Source organism: Pteropus alecto, unplaced genomic scaffold, assembly GCF_000325575.1.
Source record: "Pteropus alecto unplaced genomic scaffold, ASM32557v1 scaffold7, whole genome shotgun sequence".
Taxonomy (NCBI): Eukaryota; Metazoa; Chordata; class Mammalia; order Chiroptera; family Pteropodidae; genus Pteropus; species Pteropus alecto.
The window spans coordinates 64033175-64048223 of NW_006494614.1; the positions used below are offsets into that span (position 1 = coordinate 64033175).

Consider the following 15049-nt stretch of genomic DNA (forward strand, 5'->3'; position numbering starts at 1 on the left):
GTGAGGAACGGGGCTGCACAGCAGGAGGTGAGCGGCAGGCGAATGAGCGAAGCTTCATCTGTAGTTGCAGCCGCTCCCCAGTGCTAGCATCACCGCCTCAGCTCCACCTCAGATGGTCAGGCATTAGATTCTCATAGGAGCACTGGTCCCTGGTGCCAAAAAGTTTGGGGACCACTGTCCTAGGGGACAATTAGCAATGCCTAGAGACAATGCCTGGGAAAGGGGGTGAGTTGCTTCTGGCATCTAGTGTTACAGATCAGGGATGCTGCTAAACATCCTGCAGTGCTCAAGACTGTCCCCCACAACAAGAGTTATTCAGCACAAACTGTCAATACTGCCAAGGTTGAGAAACCTTGCCTTAGCCATGCCAGGTGTACCTACAGTCATAGAGTGTGTGTACTACATTTCTAAGAAATGGTGAAAGTCTTGGATTGTGGGACCGAAGTTGTAATTCAGTTCTTTAGAGTGAAATGAAATTGTAGCTGATATTAACTGAGCTTCGCTAAGACCAGGCACTGAGCTCAGCTCTCTGCACGTGATATTTAATCCTCAGCGCTGCTTTTCAAGGTAGGCTCTGTTATTACCCTAATTTTGTAGTTGTGGAGGCTGAGGCTTATAGAGATTAAGTAACTTGCCTAAGTTCCCAAAGCTAGCAAATAGTAGGGTAAAGGAAGTAGTAGCTTGATTAATTATTGAAGTAACAGGTACACATGGACTTTGCTATCTTAACAACAATGGTAGCAGCTGATACTTTTAAAGTATCGATTGTGTGACCCCCTTCTTGTTAAGCACTTTACAGACATTATCTTATCTCAATTGGAATTATTTTATCAAATTGTTATAATTTGCATAACAATTCTATGACAGAGTTATTACTGTTAATGTCATCCCCATTTTACAGATGAGGAAATTGAGGCACAGAGAGGTAAAGATGACCAAAGTCTCAGTGCTAGTAAAGGTGGAGTTGGCTTTCAAATCCAGAGTGCTGTGATTCTCAACCCTGTGCCATTAACTACTGTATAACTTACTCTCTGTATTGAATGTTTGACAATAACTTTATGGTTACTTTTTATATAACTTTATGGTTACTTTTTATATAAAATATAGTCAGAATTTTGAATTAGAGTTGGTAAAATCAGGCAGTAATTTGTGTTATAGCAACTTTAAACCTAAGTTAAACATTAAGTACCTTTTATCTTGTGTGATGTAGCAACCCACTCCTTTCTGCAAAGTAGAAAAAAGAATAGGTTGAAAGAATATTTATTATGGAGTCAGAAGATTCCCAGAGATAAAGAAACTCTTAAAATTTGGGGGAAATGGGCAATACAAGAGGAAAAATTCTTGAGTTAGGAACGCTATGAAGTTCTAGAAGAGAAATAGAAGCGTTTGTTCTGTTACACGCTTCTGCATGCCATGTGCCACTCAAGCAATTTGCCTCCTTTGCTGCCAGCAGATGTCATGTCCCTCTATTTGAACTCTCTTCCCCTCAATGTAATTTAGTTTTCATAATGGAATTTAGTGGGAAAAGCAGGCCATTTTTGCTAAAACATATTTCTAATATAAATAAGGGATATCTGTAATTGTCTTAGAACCATAAAGAAGCTTGATAAGATTTATTGCTTCCTAAGCTACATAAGCTAGTGAAGTCTAGGAATAGCAACTTACTTAAATTATTATATTTGAAATTATAAGAAGTAAACAATTCATTAGGTTTAAGAAATGATATCTTCCCTGAATTTTTCCAGTCTACCATCCCCTTCTCTCTTTCTCATTGAAAATTTTTTTTTAGGTGAAAGACCAAAGAAACCAGTTCCTCTTCAGGATCAGACTGTCAGGGATGAAAAAGGAAGGTATAAACGGTTTCATGGAGCCTTCAGTGGAGGGTTCTCTGCTGGGTATTTCAACACTGTTGGCTCAAAAGAAGGTATGATTTTCCTACTTATAGTTATGATACTATTAAAGAAATGATTGAAATATAAGATTCTTGCTCCCCTACTTCTCTCTTAAAAAAAAAATTCTTGTAACATTTTAGTACACTTTTGACCTCTTTGAAATGTTTGGAATGTTTCCAGAGTCAATGTGTATGTCGTTCATTGATTACAACCTGAAGGTGAAAGAGTTTTTTTTTTCTATTAAAAAAAATAAGTACAGTCTAACTGGATGATTAAATGATGTAATGACTTCCATTTTATATTATATCTTGACATGCACAAAGTGCTCTCACACAGATTCACTCAGGTCATCACTGTCTCGCATGACTCACTGACGAAGGAGGGCAGGTGTCACAGCTGTTTTGTAGATGAGGCCACTGAGGGTCAGAGCCGCTCTCTCCCGACACTGGGACCAAGCATCACTTGTCAGTACATGCTCTTGTCTTGGAGAAAAATTCATTAAGTTCTCACAGGGTGCAATATAATAAATTCTGTATTGTTTACAGTAATGCATGTTTTTATGTTTAACATAGAAACTGGAAGAAAAATGGCTATGTATCTCAGATATGAATGGGAGGTGAACGGATTAACTCATAGGAATTATTAAGAACAAGATAGGATAGATCTTTTATATCTTCGTTTTAAAAATAACTTGTAAAAACATAATTACTATCCTGTAAAAAAATAACTTGTAATATAGTCAGTAATTATGTAATAACTATGTATGATGTCAGGTGGGTACTAGGCTTATTAGGGTGATTACTTCATAAGGTATGTAAATGTCTAATCACTATGTTGTATACCTGAAACTAATATATTGTATGTCAACTATAATTAGAAAATAAATTCGAAAAAACAACTTGTACATAGCAGTAAAATAAAGACTAAAAGCAATGCAAAAAAAAAAAAAAAAAAGCCATGTAAGAAAAATGCTTGGGGTGAATAAGATGGTTAAAATGAAATAACCAGAATTTGTAAAGATCAGTTCAATGGGCAAATGATCAAAGTATTTGAACAGTTTACTCCAGATGACAGAAATGCTGTATGGAATATTCAAACTTATTATTAAGAAAAGCAAATAAAGATAACTAAGGCACTATTAAAATAACACACTTATTAAAATGTTTAAAATGACAATAGGGTTTGTGAAGAAAGAAGCGCACTAATACATTGCTGATTCTTATAATTATGCTGTGTTGTATATTATAATTAAATAGTAAGACTAGCTCAAGTGAATTGTCAGGTAGACTGTGATATGCTAATATATTAGAACATTTCTTTACCATTAGGAGTGACAGATTCAAGGACTGTGCAGAAATAGGGCAAAGACTAAAATCCAAAGTGGAGGAAGGTGCTGGGCCCAGGGTGTTGCCCAGGAGAACAGATGCTCACTGTCCTGGGATATCTCCCAGGTTGGCCCAGAAACCTGTCCCACCCACCTGCCAAGAGTAGTTCTGCCCCAGACTCCTCAGCTCCACAGGACTCTTGTAGGAAATCAGAAAGTAGATGTGTCACTCTTAGAGAAAACTAAAGTTTATCTACAGAAGGTTACAGATACGTTTGACCTCCAGAGCATTCTTTGGCTTGGCACATTCTTAGACACAGCATATGCTTGGTGACTATATATGGGGAACAGGGGTGTTATAGGACCCAGGTGCCTGATGGAACTGGGGGCCTGGTATGGCCATTGCCTGTCCTTAGACCAGCCAGCTTGAGTCCTTGAGCCAGGGCACCTACAATGTTGTCTTCATTGCTTTTCTGACTCTCTCTTTAGCCATTCTTTCATGGCTGACCATGACATATTGTTTCTTTGATATGTTAATTTGGTAGTGTAGGTTGCTGTCTTGCTGGTATTAGAGTGGTATCTTTCAAGGTGAACTTATATCTTTCTGCTCAAATCTACTTGTGTTCCTTTCACAATTTAACTTTCAGTATATAATTTGATTTCTCTTGTTTCCAGATTCTTATGGGGAAACCTTACTGAGTTCTGACAGCAGGGGATTATGAGGGTTAATAAGAAGTTTACGTGGAATAATTATGTCTATTTGAGCAGTGAGATGGAAGTAGCTAGGAGTTTGTGGTTATCAGGACTTTCGTATCCAACATGTTATTTATTTACTTATAAACCAAAATACTGTCTAGGATTGTAATGTTCTAAACTCTTTTCTTTCGAGGATGGACACCCTCTTCCTTTGTGTCTTCACGGCAGAACAGAGCAGACAAATCTGTTCTTGGTCCAGAGGATTTTATGGATGAAGAGGTGGGTGTGCAGAACCTTAATTGCCAGTTACATGGTAGGATGCTTGTAGCTGGTTGTTGTAGTGCCTTATCTCTCCCCAGAAAGTTCAGGGTCTGATTTCCTCATTGTAAGGCTTTATCTCTTAGGCATTTAGACTATAGTGCCCTGTACATCAATGGATTCTTATTCACTGGAGTAGGGTCTTATGCTGGGGCCAGTTTCTAAAGTCAGGAGTGTAAAGGGAAAGTCACCTACAGGCACACCTTGGAGATGCTACGAATTGGTTCCAGACCACTGCAATAAAGCGAGTCACACGAATTTTTGTTTTCCCAGTACATATAAAAGTTATATTTATACCGTACTGTAGTCTGTTAAGTGTGCAATAGCATTATTTCTAAAAAAAAAAAAAAAGTACCTACCTTAATTAAAAAATACTTTATTGCTAAAAACTGCTATCCATCATTTGAGCCTGTTAGAAAAATGGTGCCGATGGAATTACCCTAAGCAGGGTTGCCACAAACTTTTAATTTGTAAAAACACAACACCTACAAAACATAATAAAGCAAAGCGTAATTAAACAAGGTACCTGTAGAGTCAAATCTACTAGAAAAAGCCCCAGTTGCCCTAAAAGTGCGGTACCAGGGAGCCAGGGTGCAGCCTTCCACAACAGCTCTTATGTACACTGTAGTTTAAGGAACAATGAGCAACTAGAGAAAGGAGTGAAAGGAAGCCATGTGCAGCATCTAGGCACATCATTAAAGTGACAATGACTATAAACTTCCTAGGGGCAAATGGAGGCTGGTGTGTGTTGGGAGGTTCTAAAGTGGTCCTGCCAGCCTGCAGGGTGTGCTCCAGTTTTTAAGAAAAATTAACTCCCCATTAGCTTAAAACCTAGTCATGGATTCATTTGTGATAAAGACGAAATAAAATGTCAGCATGCTTTTGGCTGCAGTTAAGAGGCAAAGGGAGATCCCCTTCCTATTCGATTAGCATAATCCATAAGGAAAAATATCTCATGTAACAAGAAGTCTAGATGCCATTGAGGCCCCAGATTCTCTTCTCAGTCATCTTCTGCATGTCAACTTGTCCTTACACTAGCTCTCCTTGTGGCTGCAGTAGTTTCCAGTGGCATACCCAAGATGACATTATCCAGTGAAGGGAGGACTTTCTTCTTGGTATCTTTTCTTGAGAGCAAAGAAACCATTCTCATAAATCCTTCAGTGGATTTTCCCACCCATCTGCTCAGACAGATTGTTTTTCATGCTCATTCTTAAAGCAGTCCTTAAAGCAAGGAAAATGGGATCAAAATGACTAGCTTAGATAAGACATGAACCCCATTCCCTAACATTCCCCCGCCCCAGCCCTCACACCCCAGGGACACCTCCTGAGGTGCTTGGTGGCACAGAGGAAGGCAGGTGCCTGGACAACCTCAGGGCTCTGCAAAGAAAGAAAAAAGGTGCTGTTGGACAGGCAGCCGGCAGTAAATGCAAAAGCACTGAACTCATGGCCTGGCACATAGATGCTCAAGAATGCTTGTTGGCTATGACTCTAAGATTTTCCCCCTTCACACTGACCTTTGAAATATTGTCTGAGAAGAACTTAATATTCCTGTTTCCTAGCTTGGTAGTGCCCGTTGTGGCCTCAATGAGTAGCTACTACAATGCCCTGTCATTGGCCACTGGCCTTAGCTTATATGAAGGCTCCAAAGTCAGTGTGTACAGTCAGTCACTTCTTTGATCTCTAACTCAATTTTGTAATTTTAGCTAAATGCAAATTAAAACCACAATGAGATATCGCCTCACACCTGTCAGAATGGCTATCATCAATAAATCAAAAAACTATGTGTCGGCAAGGATGTAGAGAAAAGGGAACCCTCATACCAATTGCAAATTGGTACAGCTGCTAACAGTATGAAGGTTTCTCAAAAAATTAAAAATGGATATACCTTTTGACCTAGGAATTGCACTTCTGGGTATTTATCCAAACAAAACAAAACAAAACAAAACAATAATTTGTAAAGATCTGTGCACTCCAATATTCACGGCAGCACAATTTACAATAGCCAAGATATGGAAGCAACTTAAATGCTCATCAACAGATGATTGGATAAAGAATTTATTGTTCATATATACAATGTAATATTACTCAGCCATTAAAAAAATGAAATCCTACCATTTGCAGTGACATGGATAGGTTATTATGCTAAGTGAAATAAGACAGACAGAGAAAGATAAATACCATATGATTTCACTTATATGCGGAATCTAAGGAACAAAAATAACAAACTAATCAAAAACAGACTCACAAATATAGTAGACAATTTGGTGACAGACAGAGGGAAGAGGGTTTGGGGGGCTGGGAGAATAAGGTGAAGGGTTAAAGAAGTACCAATTAATAATTGATAGTTGATCACGGAGATGGGGAGCACAGCATAGGGAATGCAGTTAGCATTAATATGATAGCTAGATAGAGGGCCAGGGGAGGGAGGGAGCAATTGGGGAGATCGTTTTATGAACTATATAGATGTCTAACCAATGTACTGTATACTTGAAACTAATTTAAATAAATAAGTTAAAAATAAAATAAAATAAAACTGTGTGATGGATCATGTTTAATCACTTTCCAAATAATGTATGTAATTCTGTTTGAATTTTTTTAAGGATCTTAGTGAATTTGGGATAGCACCTAAAGCGATTGTCACCACGGATGATTTTGCTTCCAAAACCAAAGATAGAATACGAGAGAAGGCCAGGCAGTTAGCAGCTGTTACTGCCCCTATTCCTGGAGCCACTCTGCTTGATGACTTCATAACACCAGCAAAGTGAGAAGAATTTAATTTTGACTTTTCTGATCTTTGTATCATTACTTTGCATGTATTTGATGATATTACTTAGGGACAGCTTGGTTGCAAGTAGGACAAGACTTCTTAGCCTAGCTTGAGTGCAAAGAGGGATTTTGCCGAAAGGATCTTGCATTGTGTTGCATGGAGTGCTCTGAAGCTCCAGCCTTATTCTACCCTCTCTTTTTTCATACTTCCTTGTTCTGCTCCTGGGCACGTGGCCTGATGTGGCAACCTCAAACTGTCATGGTTTCCCATGCCGCTTGACCAGGAACGTCTAGAGTCTATTTCAGAGGCCCAGTAAGGGCGGCATCTGATTGACTTCCTCCAGTCAGTCAGTCAACTGTGGCCAGAATGGCAGGACCATGCAATTCTAATATGGATGAAGGAATGGGTTCAGGCATGACAAGTATATGAGCTAAGCGGAAACTCAAAGGCTGCTTATTTCCTGTTGTTCTCTAATGTTATAAAAAGCAGTTCATTTTCAATGCCTTGTATATCCTAGATTATCTGTTGGTTTTGAATTGCTAAGAAAAATGGGTTGGAAGGAAGGACAAGGAATTGGTCCCCGAGTAAAGAGAAGACCACGCCGACAAAAACCTGGTACGTATATTGATTGTCGTTAATTCCACAGCATATTTTTTAATGGCTACATGGTTCTAGAAATAAAATTGCTTGGTCAGTGGTATTCATGTATTTTAAAGCTTTTTGTGTGTAATGTGCAATAGCTTTCTGGAAGAATTGTATCAGTTTACATTCCCACCAGCAGAGTATGAAACTGTTTCCTACTTCTGCCGAAACTGTGTCACAATTTAACATGATTATTTTTTATTTATTCCTTGCGGGTGGTCTCCCCAGCCAGACTGTGAACTCTTGGCAGCAGCAATAATTTTTTTCAGGTTCTCCCTGGTGCTGGGGCAGTAGTGTTTTCTCATCAAGCACACTGTTTCCAAGAGTGTGGGTCCGGCAGGGCCTGGTGGAAAACAAATTCTGAGTGATCAGTCTCCTACCCTAAAGCTGTAGCACCTCTCACAAGCACAGCCATGTAACCTCTAGAGTGTCAGCAAATCCGGTTTCTATATTTTCATTTGCTCATGACTGATGCATTTGAAATTTCTTTTATAGATCCTGGAGTAAAAATCTATGGTTGTGCATTACCCCCTGGAGGCTCTGAAGGATCCGAGGTATTGTATGGGATGACTGACCTTTAACGTGGTAGAGTAGCATCTGTGGCTCTATGAATGTGAAGTTCTAGGGTTGGAAACAATTTTAGAAATCAGTCATATCCTATTACAGTTAAATACCCAGACCCTAAAGCTATCCCCATTGTGTCAGATACTATATTCAGTAACATGCCAGCAACACAGACATCCCAAGTCTGTTTAGATTCTTAAAGTGGAGTTGTTTATATTAGTTTCATTCAGTGATTTGATTTAGTGATTTTGAATAGCAGAAATGAAAGTTTGGTAATTGTTTTGTTTGACATTAATCACTGTACTTGAAAATAGTATTTTATAGGCTTACTTTGCACTAGGCAGTGGCTTACCTTTGTTCTACTTTTAAAACATTGTAAATAGGATGAAGATGATGACTACTTGCCAGAAAATGTGACCTTTGCACCCAAAGACGTCATGCCTGTGGATTTCACACCTAAAGATGATGTACACGGACTGGCTTACAAGGGCCTGGATCCCCACCAAGCCTTGTTTGGAACTTCGGGAGAACATTTTAATCTTTTCAGTGGGGGACCTGAGAGGCCCAGCAATCTTCTTGGAGACATTGGAGAGAATAAAGGAAGAAAATTGGGAATTTCAGGCCAGGTAATAGTGTTTCTGTTTTATAAAACATGGAACCAATGACAAATGAGAACACCTTCCTTGTTACGGTTGCTGCGTGGTAGGCACTCATGATTCACTGACTACATGAAGACTTTGAAATGGTTATATTTTCCTTGGGATTTTTCTGAGACATGCAAAGCACACCTTCCTGATTTTCATATGTACTCCTTAGTCTCTGTTACCTATGTTCATAGTGGAGTTTGTATGTTCCCAGGAACGAACAGTTTTACTGCTTTTCCACATCCTTGTGAAGCGGAGCAGAAAAACCAGTTACCCCTTTGATTTAGTTAATAGTTGAATTGCAGTCTGCCTCTCCCAGTTGAGGTCCAAGTTTTACTACCTTTTGGACTATTTTTTAGCGCTGCCAACCCTAAAACTGGGAGCTGGGAAACTTGCTTTTTGCCTTTGAGGAGATGGAGAGCTTTCACTAGTTGCCTGTCCCCTCAAATTGATTTAGAGGTTCTTTCCTAAATTACATTTAGAAAATGTCATTATTACCTTTTTTTTTTTCCAATACATGTGCTTTTTCCAGTTCTTTTAACAAAAAGCGATACTTGTTAGAGGCCATTTCTCACAAAGATTGGGAGTTCTTACAGCAGCCATTAGTGTAGTGTTGGTCTTCGGACCCTGGTCACCAGTACTGTCCCCAGCCACATTGAACAGTAGATGAACATTCTGCCTCTCTCCTTTGAGAGGCTCCATTTCTCCTCCTGCCCTGCTGCTTGTGTGTGTTCTCCACTCCTCTGCCTGTGCGAGGACCCTGGAGGCATGGCATTAGCTTCTGCTCATTGTTTTCCAAAACACTTGAGTCTGTGTGTTAATCTGGGTCTCCCACTCTCTTCTCTCTTGGTGATCTTACAGTGCTAATGCAGTCTGTTCAATCACATCCTTAAAGTAGCTTTATCCTTCAGTGCAGACATACCCTAAAACCTGTAATTGCTGTTTGAAACCTGTTTTTGAAAAGGCTTTTGGTGTTGGTGCCCTGGAAGAGGAAGATGATGATATCTATGCCACAGAAACTCTATCCAAGTATGACACCGTTTTGAAGGACGAGGAGCCTGGAGATGGACTCTATGGCTGGACAGCGCCCAGGCAATATCAAAGTCAGAAAGGTAATTTCGTAGACCCGCAGCTGACTGGTGTAAGAATATCAGGGAGAAGAGACTGCTAGTTTGATACTGGAGCGTCAGCCTCCATGGAGTAGGGGGTTGTTGGTCAAAGATGCAGGGTGAGAAACGAAGTGGGGAAAAGAGAGGCCCAGTGTGGGAAGTAAGACAGAAATGAGATTTAGATCGGGTCAAAGCCAAAGCCAGTTGTCAAGACAGGGTCAAGGTCGGGAGGAGGAAGAGGTCTGGAATCAGGGAAGGTGCACGTGTGTGGACAGGTGCTCGTGTTGCTGAGCCGGCACTGGGTCAGAGGGAAGCACTCCCAGCTTGAGGAAATGGGTAGGCAGCCAAAGTAGGCCAACTCAAGCAGCAGGTCAGAAGTCAGGTGTGATGACCAGGTGGTAGGAACACCGAGAGCCCCCAGTAAGATGGAGCTCGGCACACAGCCTGTCTTCCTACTGGCTCTTGGGGGGGCTCTCTTTGGTTCAGGAGATGGACATTCTTTCAACCCAGCTTGAATTTCAAGTCGGATTCTAGATTCAGATCCTCTGGTTCTAAATAACATTTCAGTGTTTCATTTCAGAAAAGGTGCAGGGAGGAGATAGTGTGGCGTAGGTATTAGTAGCATGTGATTTGGAGCCAATCGGACCTGGCTTTGTATTGTGGCTCTCTCTTACCCAGCTTTCTGAGATCAGACGAGATCGGGCGCATTCAGCGTGGCATGGCCGTAGACTACTGGGTTTTAAAAGAATACAAAATTCCAAGAATATGAAATTCAATCCCAAATTACCCTACAGAATTTTAGGAACTTCCAGAAGCTGGCACAAAAGTTTAACAGGGATTGTGGGGGAAGATAGTTACTGAGCTGTGAAGCTGTCTATGAGGCTGGAAGTGTCAGTCCTACCTGCACTGCTGGGGGCTGTGCCTGCTTCGGGGCCGAACACCAGCTCATGTCAGTGCTCATGATGGTCACAGAGAAGGGAATTTTGGCTATAGAAAATGCAGTTTGTACATGTGGATTTTTTTTTGTATGTATGGATTTTTGATAGAACTTCTGTGCTCATGACAGCCTTGGTAATGAAAGAGCCTTTGTCGTGGGGGTTGTCTCTGCGACCAATGGACAATCCCTGGCTCCAAGTCAGAGGAGTTGGTCATTTCCTTTCCTGAATTAGTGATCTTTATCTCTTAGAAATTCATTCACAAAAAAGACAAAAGTACCTTTTAACGTGTGCTAAGATTAGATTACTGGCCGACCTGGTTATATGTACTGCCTTTTGTACCTTATTTTGATGGTTGCTAAGGAACTTGAGTTCTCTCTCCATGGTTCTTCACCTAGTTTTTGAAATGACTCTCTCACAGTTATGATTTTTACTTTTATCCATGTTTGTTCTCTTGATGGTTTATTTGAGATCTCTTATCTCACAGAGTGTGTTCTCAGGTGCCCCTTAGTTAGGACCTCACGCTGAGGTACTTGCCTTGGAGGGCCACGCCTCTGTCCTGGGCTCCATCAGCTGTGGGTGGTGTGGGCTGGGCTGTCAGAGTCAACAGAGGTGTGAGTGCTCTACGTGCCATTGTTCCCTTCTTTACTGCTATCTCTGTGTGAGCTCGTGTATGACATGTAGTATTTGTGTTCTCGGAGATAAATAAACTGGTGTCTTTTGTCTTATTCTAATCTATGCTTCTGGAATTAATCAATGACATCATTTTGTAGAATCCGAGAAAGATCTTCGATACGTTGGCAAAATATTGGATGGATTTTCCCTGGCTTCTAAACCTTTATCTTCTAAGAAAGTAAGATTTTTTTTTTTACTGGTTTAGTACTTAAAAGTTTTGCTGCTATGTTATATTAACAACCAGAACGACATGTAAATTCTATTTTCAAAACTAGTGATTGTCCAGGAAAACATAATCTGTATTAGAAATCTCAGTCAGTAGCCACATTGTATTCACAACAGCTAACTGCTGATTTTTTAAATTCAAACTTCGAGTGAGTAGTTATTTCCACTAAAAAGGAATTATATTCAAAGCTGGTGGGAGGATGGAATTGATGAAATTTTAGGGGCAATGTGACTTAAGGAAAAATACAAAACTTTCTAAAAGTTATAATGACCCACAATCCTGACTTCTCCTGAGTGCTGTGAAGCTCATTTGCTAGTGCGGGTGAGCTTCCCTGGGCTCCTTGCATGGGCAAGCGGAAGGGAGAGATGCTGTGTGCGTGCGGGTAAGTCCCGTGGAGAATGCCGCATGTCCTTCCAGATCATCCTGTTTCTGTGAGATTCTGTTGCAGCGTAGGCCAAGTGGTGCTCTTTAACGTTCATCAGAGTCATGTGTTCCCAGGTGGGTGTCGCAAGTTAGTTGTGAGTACTGGTAGCTCAGGGGGTGCCTGGCCATTTGCCTTGATGGCATCTTTTTTTTTTTTTAAATGCCTACAGCACCTAGTATTCCTAGGTGGTCTCCCATCCAGGTACTAAGCAGGCCCAACCCTGCTTAGCTTCCGAGATCAGGGCATCCTTTTTTCAGGGTGTTCTACAATTTAATGGGCTTTTTTGTTTTTGATTCAGCAAACATTAGTTAAGTACCTCTTGGCTTGGCCTGTGGGTCCCCAGAACAGGAGCGGCTGGCAGTAGTGCAGCCTGAGAAATGATATTCGGTATTACGGTGGCTTTGATTGGTTTAGTGGTGAGTTAATGTGTTGTAACAGCAAGCAGAATATTTTTAAAACAGTGTTGGGCACATAGCATGCTGTTGTTAATACCAGAAATATCAAATATGTCGAAGGAGAATGTGAGTTTTTTTGTGTATGAAAAGGAGGCATAAAAATGGTTGAACCAGAGGGCAGGGGATAGGGGAGGAGGGAAGAGGTAGAAAAAATAAATAAATAAAAAATAAAAAATATAAAAATAAAAATGGTTGAGAAGTATCCAGTTGACACAGGGATCAAAGACAAATAGGACTAAGTCCTGGCCCCCAAGTAGCTCCTGTTCAGTGATGGTGCCAGACAGACAAATTCACTGTAAGGCGGAGTGTCATAGTGGAGAGACAGGCACTTAGGGCTCCCGAAGTGCTCCTTGCTGGAGTAGGGCTTTGGGCATCAACAGTTCAGAGGAGGGCTGTGTTCACCTGGCCTTTCACTGACAGGCAAGTTTTCTAAATATGTAGCTAAAAACCCAGTCCGTGAAATGCTTTGGATCTGAGGGGGGCTATTATGAAGTCGTGTGCACACGCGCCTCCTTTCTGCTGTGCTCCTCTGGACCTTCGTGTCTTGGAAACAGGAGAGGGATTGCAGGCTGACTGGGGAGTCTCTGTTTTTCAGAGAAGGTGGTCAGGCTAAGGCGATAGAGAATGAGATTTTCTGACAGCGATAATACCAGTCTTTTGTGGGTTTTCATCATAGCAGGTGGTCGCACCAGGAAACCACTTGGGAACCTTACCACCACCTGGGAAGCCTGGGAAACTCGAATGAGAGCTGACTTTGTGGGGTGGTCCAGGCATCATATACTATTGTTAAAAGCCTCAGATTGAGCCTACTGTGCCACTGGGGCTGACTGCTTCCGCCAGTGAGCATTCAGTGCTTCACTGGGTAAGAGTTCAGAGTTTCAGGTAGCTGACAAATCCAGAAAACAGCTTAAATAGGACTGTCCATTAATATGTGTTGTTAGACCAAGAGCAAGGGAGACCATTTATTTTAGTGTAATAATTTAAAAAAATCTAACACTTTTTAAAAACTTATCCGTTCTGCTCTCATTAGTACTTACCTGAGCTCCCCAAATATATTTCAATTTTAGTTCAGTCAGATTTTGAATTAAAAATACTTCGGATCAAAAAATAAGTCCTGAAGTTCCAATTTGGAACTGAAACAGAACCAGAAAAAAAATTCAGAATTTTTAAAAGTAACTTATTTAAAGTTATTATTTTTTTCTATGTCTTGAATCATACTTTTCTAAATTTTCTGACTTACAGTGGGCCAGGACATTGTGCTAACTATTGTTATCGTTCTTGTTCTGTTCATATTTAACACGCATGTTAGCATCTCTGTATAGAAGTGAGCAGGGGTGGTATTAAAAATGTCTAGTTATTAGAACAGTATGGTTCTGTTGACTTTCCAGATCTGGAATGGATGGTGGCTGGGCACCTGGACAGGCTGTCCCCAGTACTACCTACCTGCTGAATATTAGACAGGGGAAGGCTTGGGTTAACAGGGCTCTGAGGTATCAGGTTTTCTTGGTTAAATCAAACCTGATCATCTTCTAGCCTGTATTTTCTGAGTTATTTTTTTTATTTTTATGTTTTTAGATTTACCCACCACCTGAATTACCAAGAGACTATCGACCAGTGCATTATTTCAGACCCGTGGTAGCTGCAACCTCGGAGAACTCCCACTTACTTCAAGTATTATCGGAGTCAGCTGGACAGCCAATACATGACCCAGGGACACACAGTAGGCACCAACTGAATGCCTCCAAGCGGGGAGAGTTGCTAGGAGAAAAACCTATTCAAGGTATGTGCCATGGAAAAGATTAAAGGCATTAAATTTATAATAATCTGAGTTATCAGAATCAAAATGGAAAGTTGTTTTCCTATTGAAATTCTTTCCATGATTTCGTATTCCCAAACTGGGGGTATAAAATTGTTTACTGTGACTAGCATACGTAACAGTGAATATTCTTTACTTCTTAAGACTTATTGCTTTCCTACCATCGGTTTATGTCATGGAAACTACAACCTCGTTAAGCTCAGGAGTTTTCAGATTTTTAATCATTGTCCAGGAATGTGGCGAATGAAGACCAGGGACATGTGTACCTTCATTTTCTTTGTACAGCCTGGGAACATAAAATTTTTTTCTCAGGGGATAAGGGTACTGTAGCTCTTTTCCTGAGAGCCTAAAAGGAATGAGTGCACCTGAAAGTACGGACAAATGTGGAAGATCCCCTGTAGGTTGGAGCAGGAAGACCCACTATGAGAGATGAACTTGGGCTTGCCGTGTGGGAGTCTGCCAGGTATTTCAAATAAAATAGACCCAAACATAGCTTGTGGTTCCCACTTCCTCAAAGTTGGTCTTCTTCCAGTCTTCCCCTTGGCAGTAAATGGTACCACCG

At 40.7% G+C, this 15049-nt stretch overlaps 1 protein-coding gene across 1 annotated transcript in view; it reads left to right on the top strand.

The window, feature by feature from the left end:
• Positions 1-15049, top strand: part of GPATCH1 (G-patch domain containing 1) — a 38539-nt gene that overhangs the window by 6548 nt on the left and 16942 nt on the right. The window contains exons 2-10 of the mRNA XM_006926782.3: positions 1790-1924; positions 4106-4191; positions 6831-6991; positions 7515-7612; positions 8135-8193; positions 8587-8829; positions 9812-9959; positions 11665-11744; positions 14247-14451. Coding sequence (XP_006926844.1) covers positions 1790-1924; positions 4106-4191; positions 6831-6991; positions 7515-7612; positions 8135-8193; positions 8587-8829; positions 9812-9959; positions 11665-11744; positions 14247-14451 — 1215 coding nt within the window. The remainder of the gene's footprint in view (positions 1-1789; positions 1925-4105; positions 4192-6830; positions 6992-7514; positions 7613-8134; positions 8194-8586; positions 8830-9811; positions 9960-11664; positions 11745-14246; positions 14452-15049) is intronic.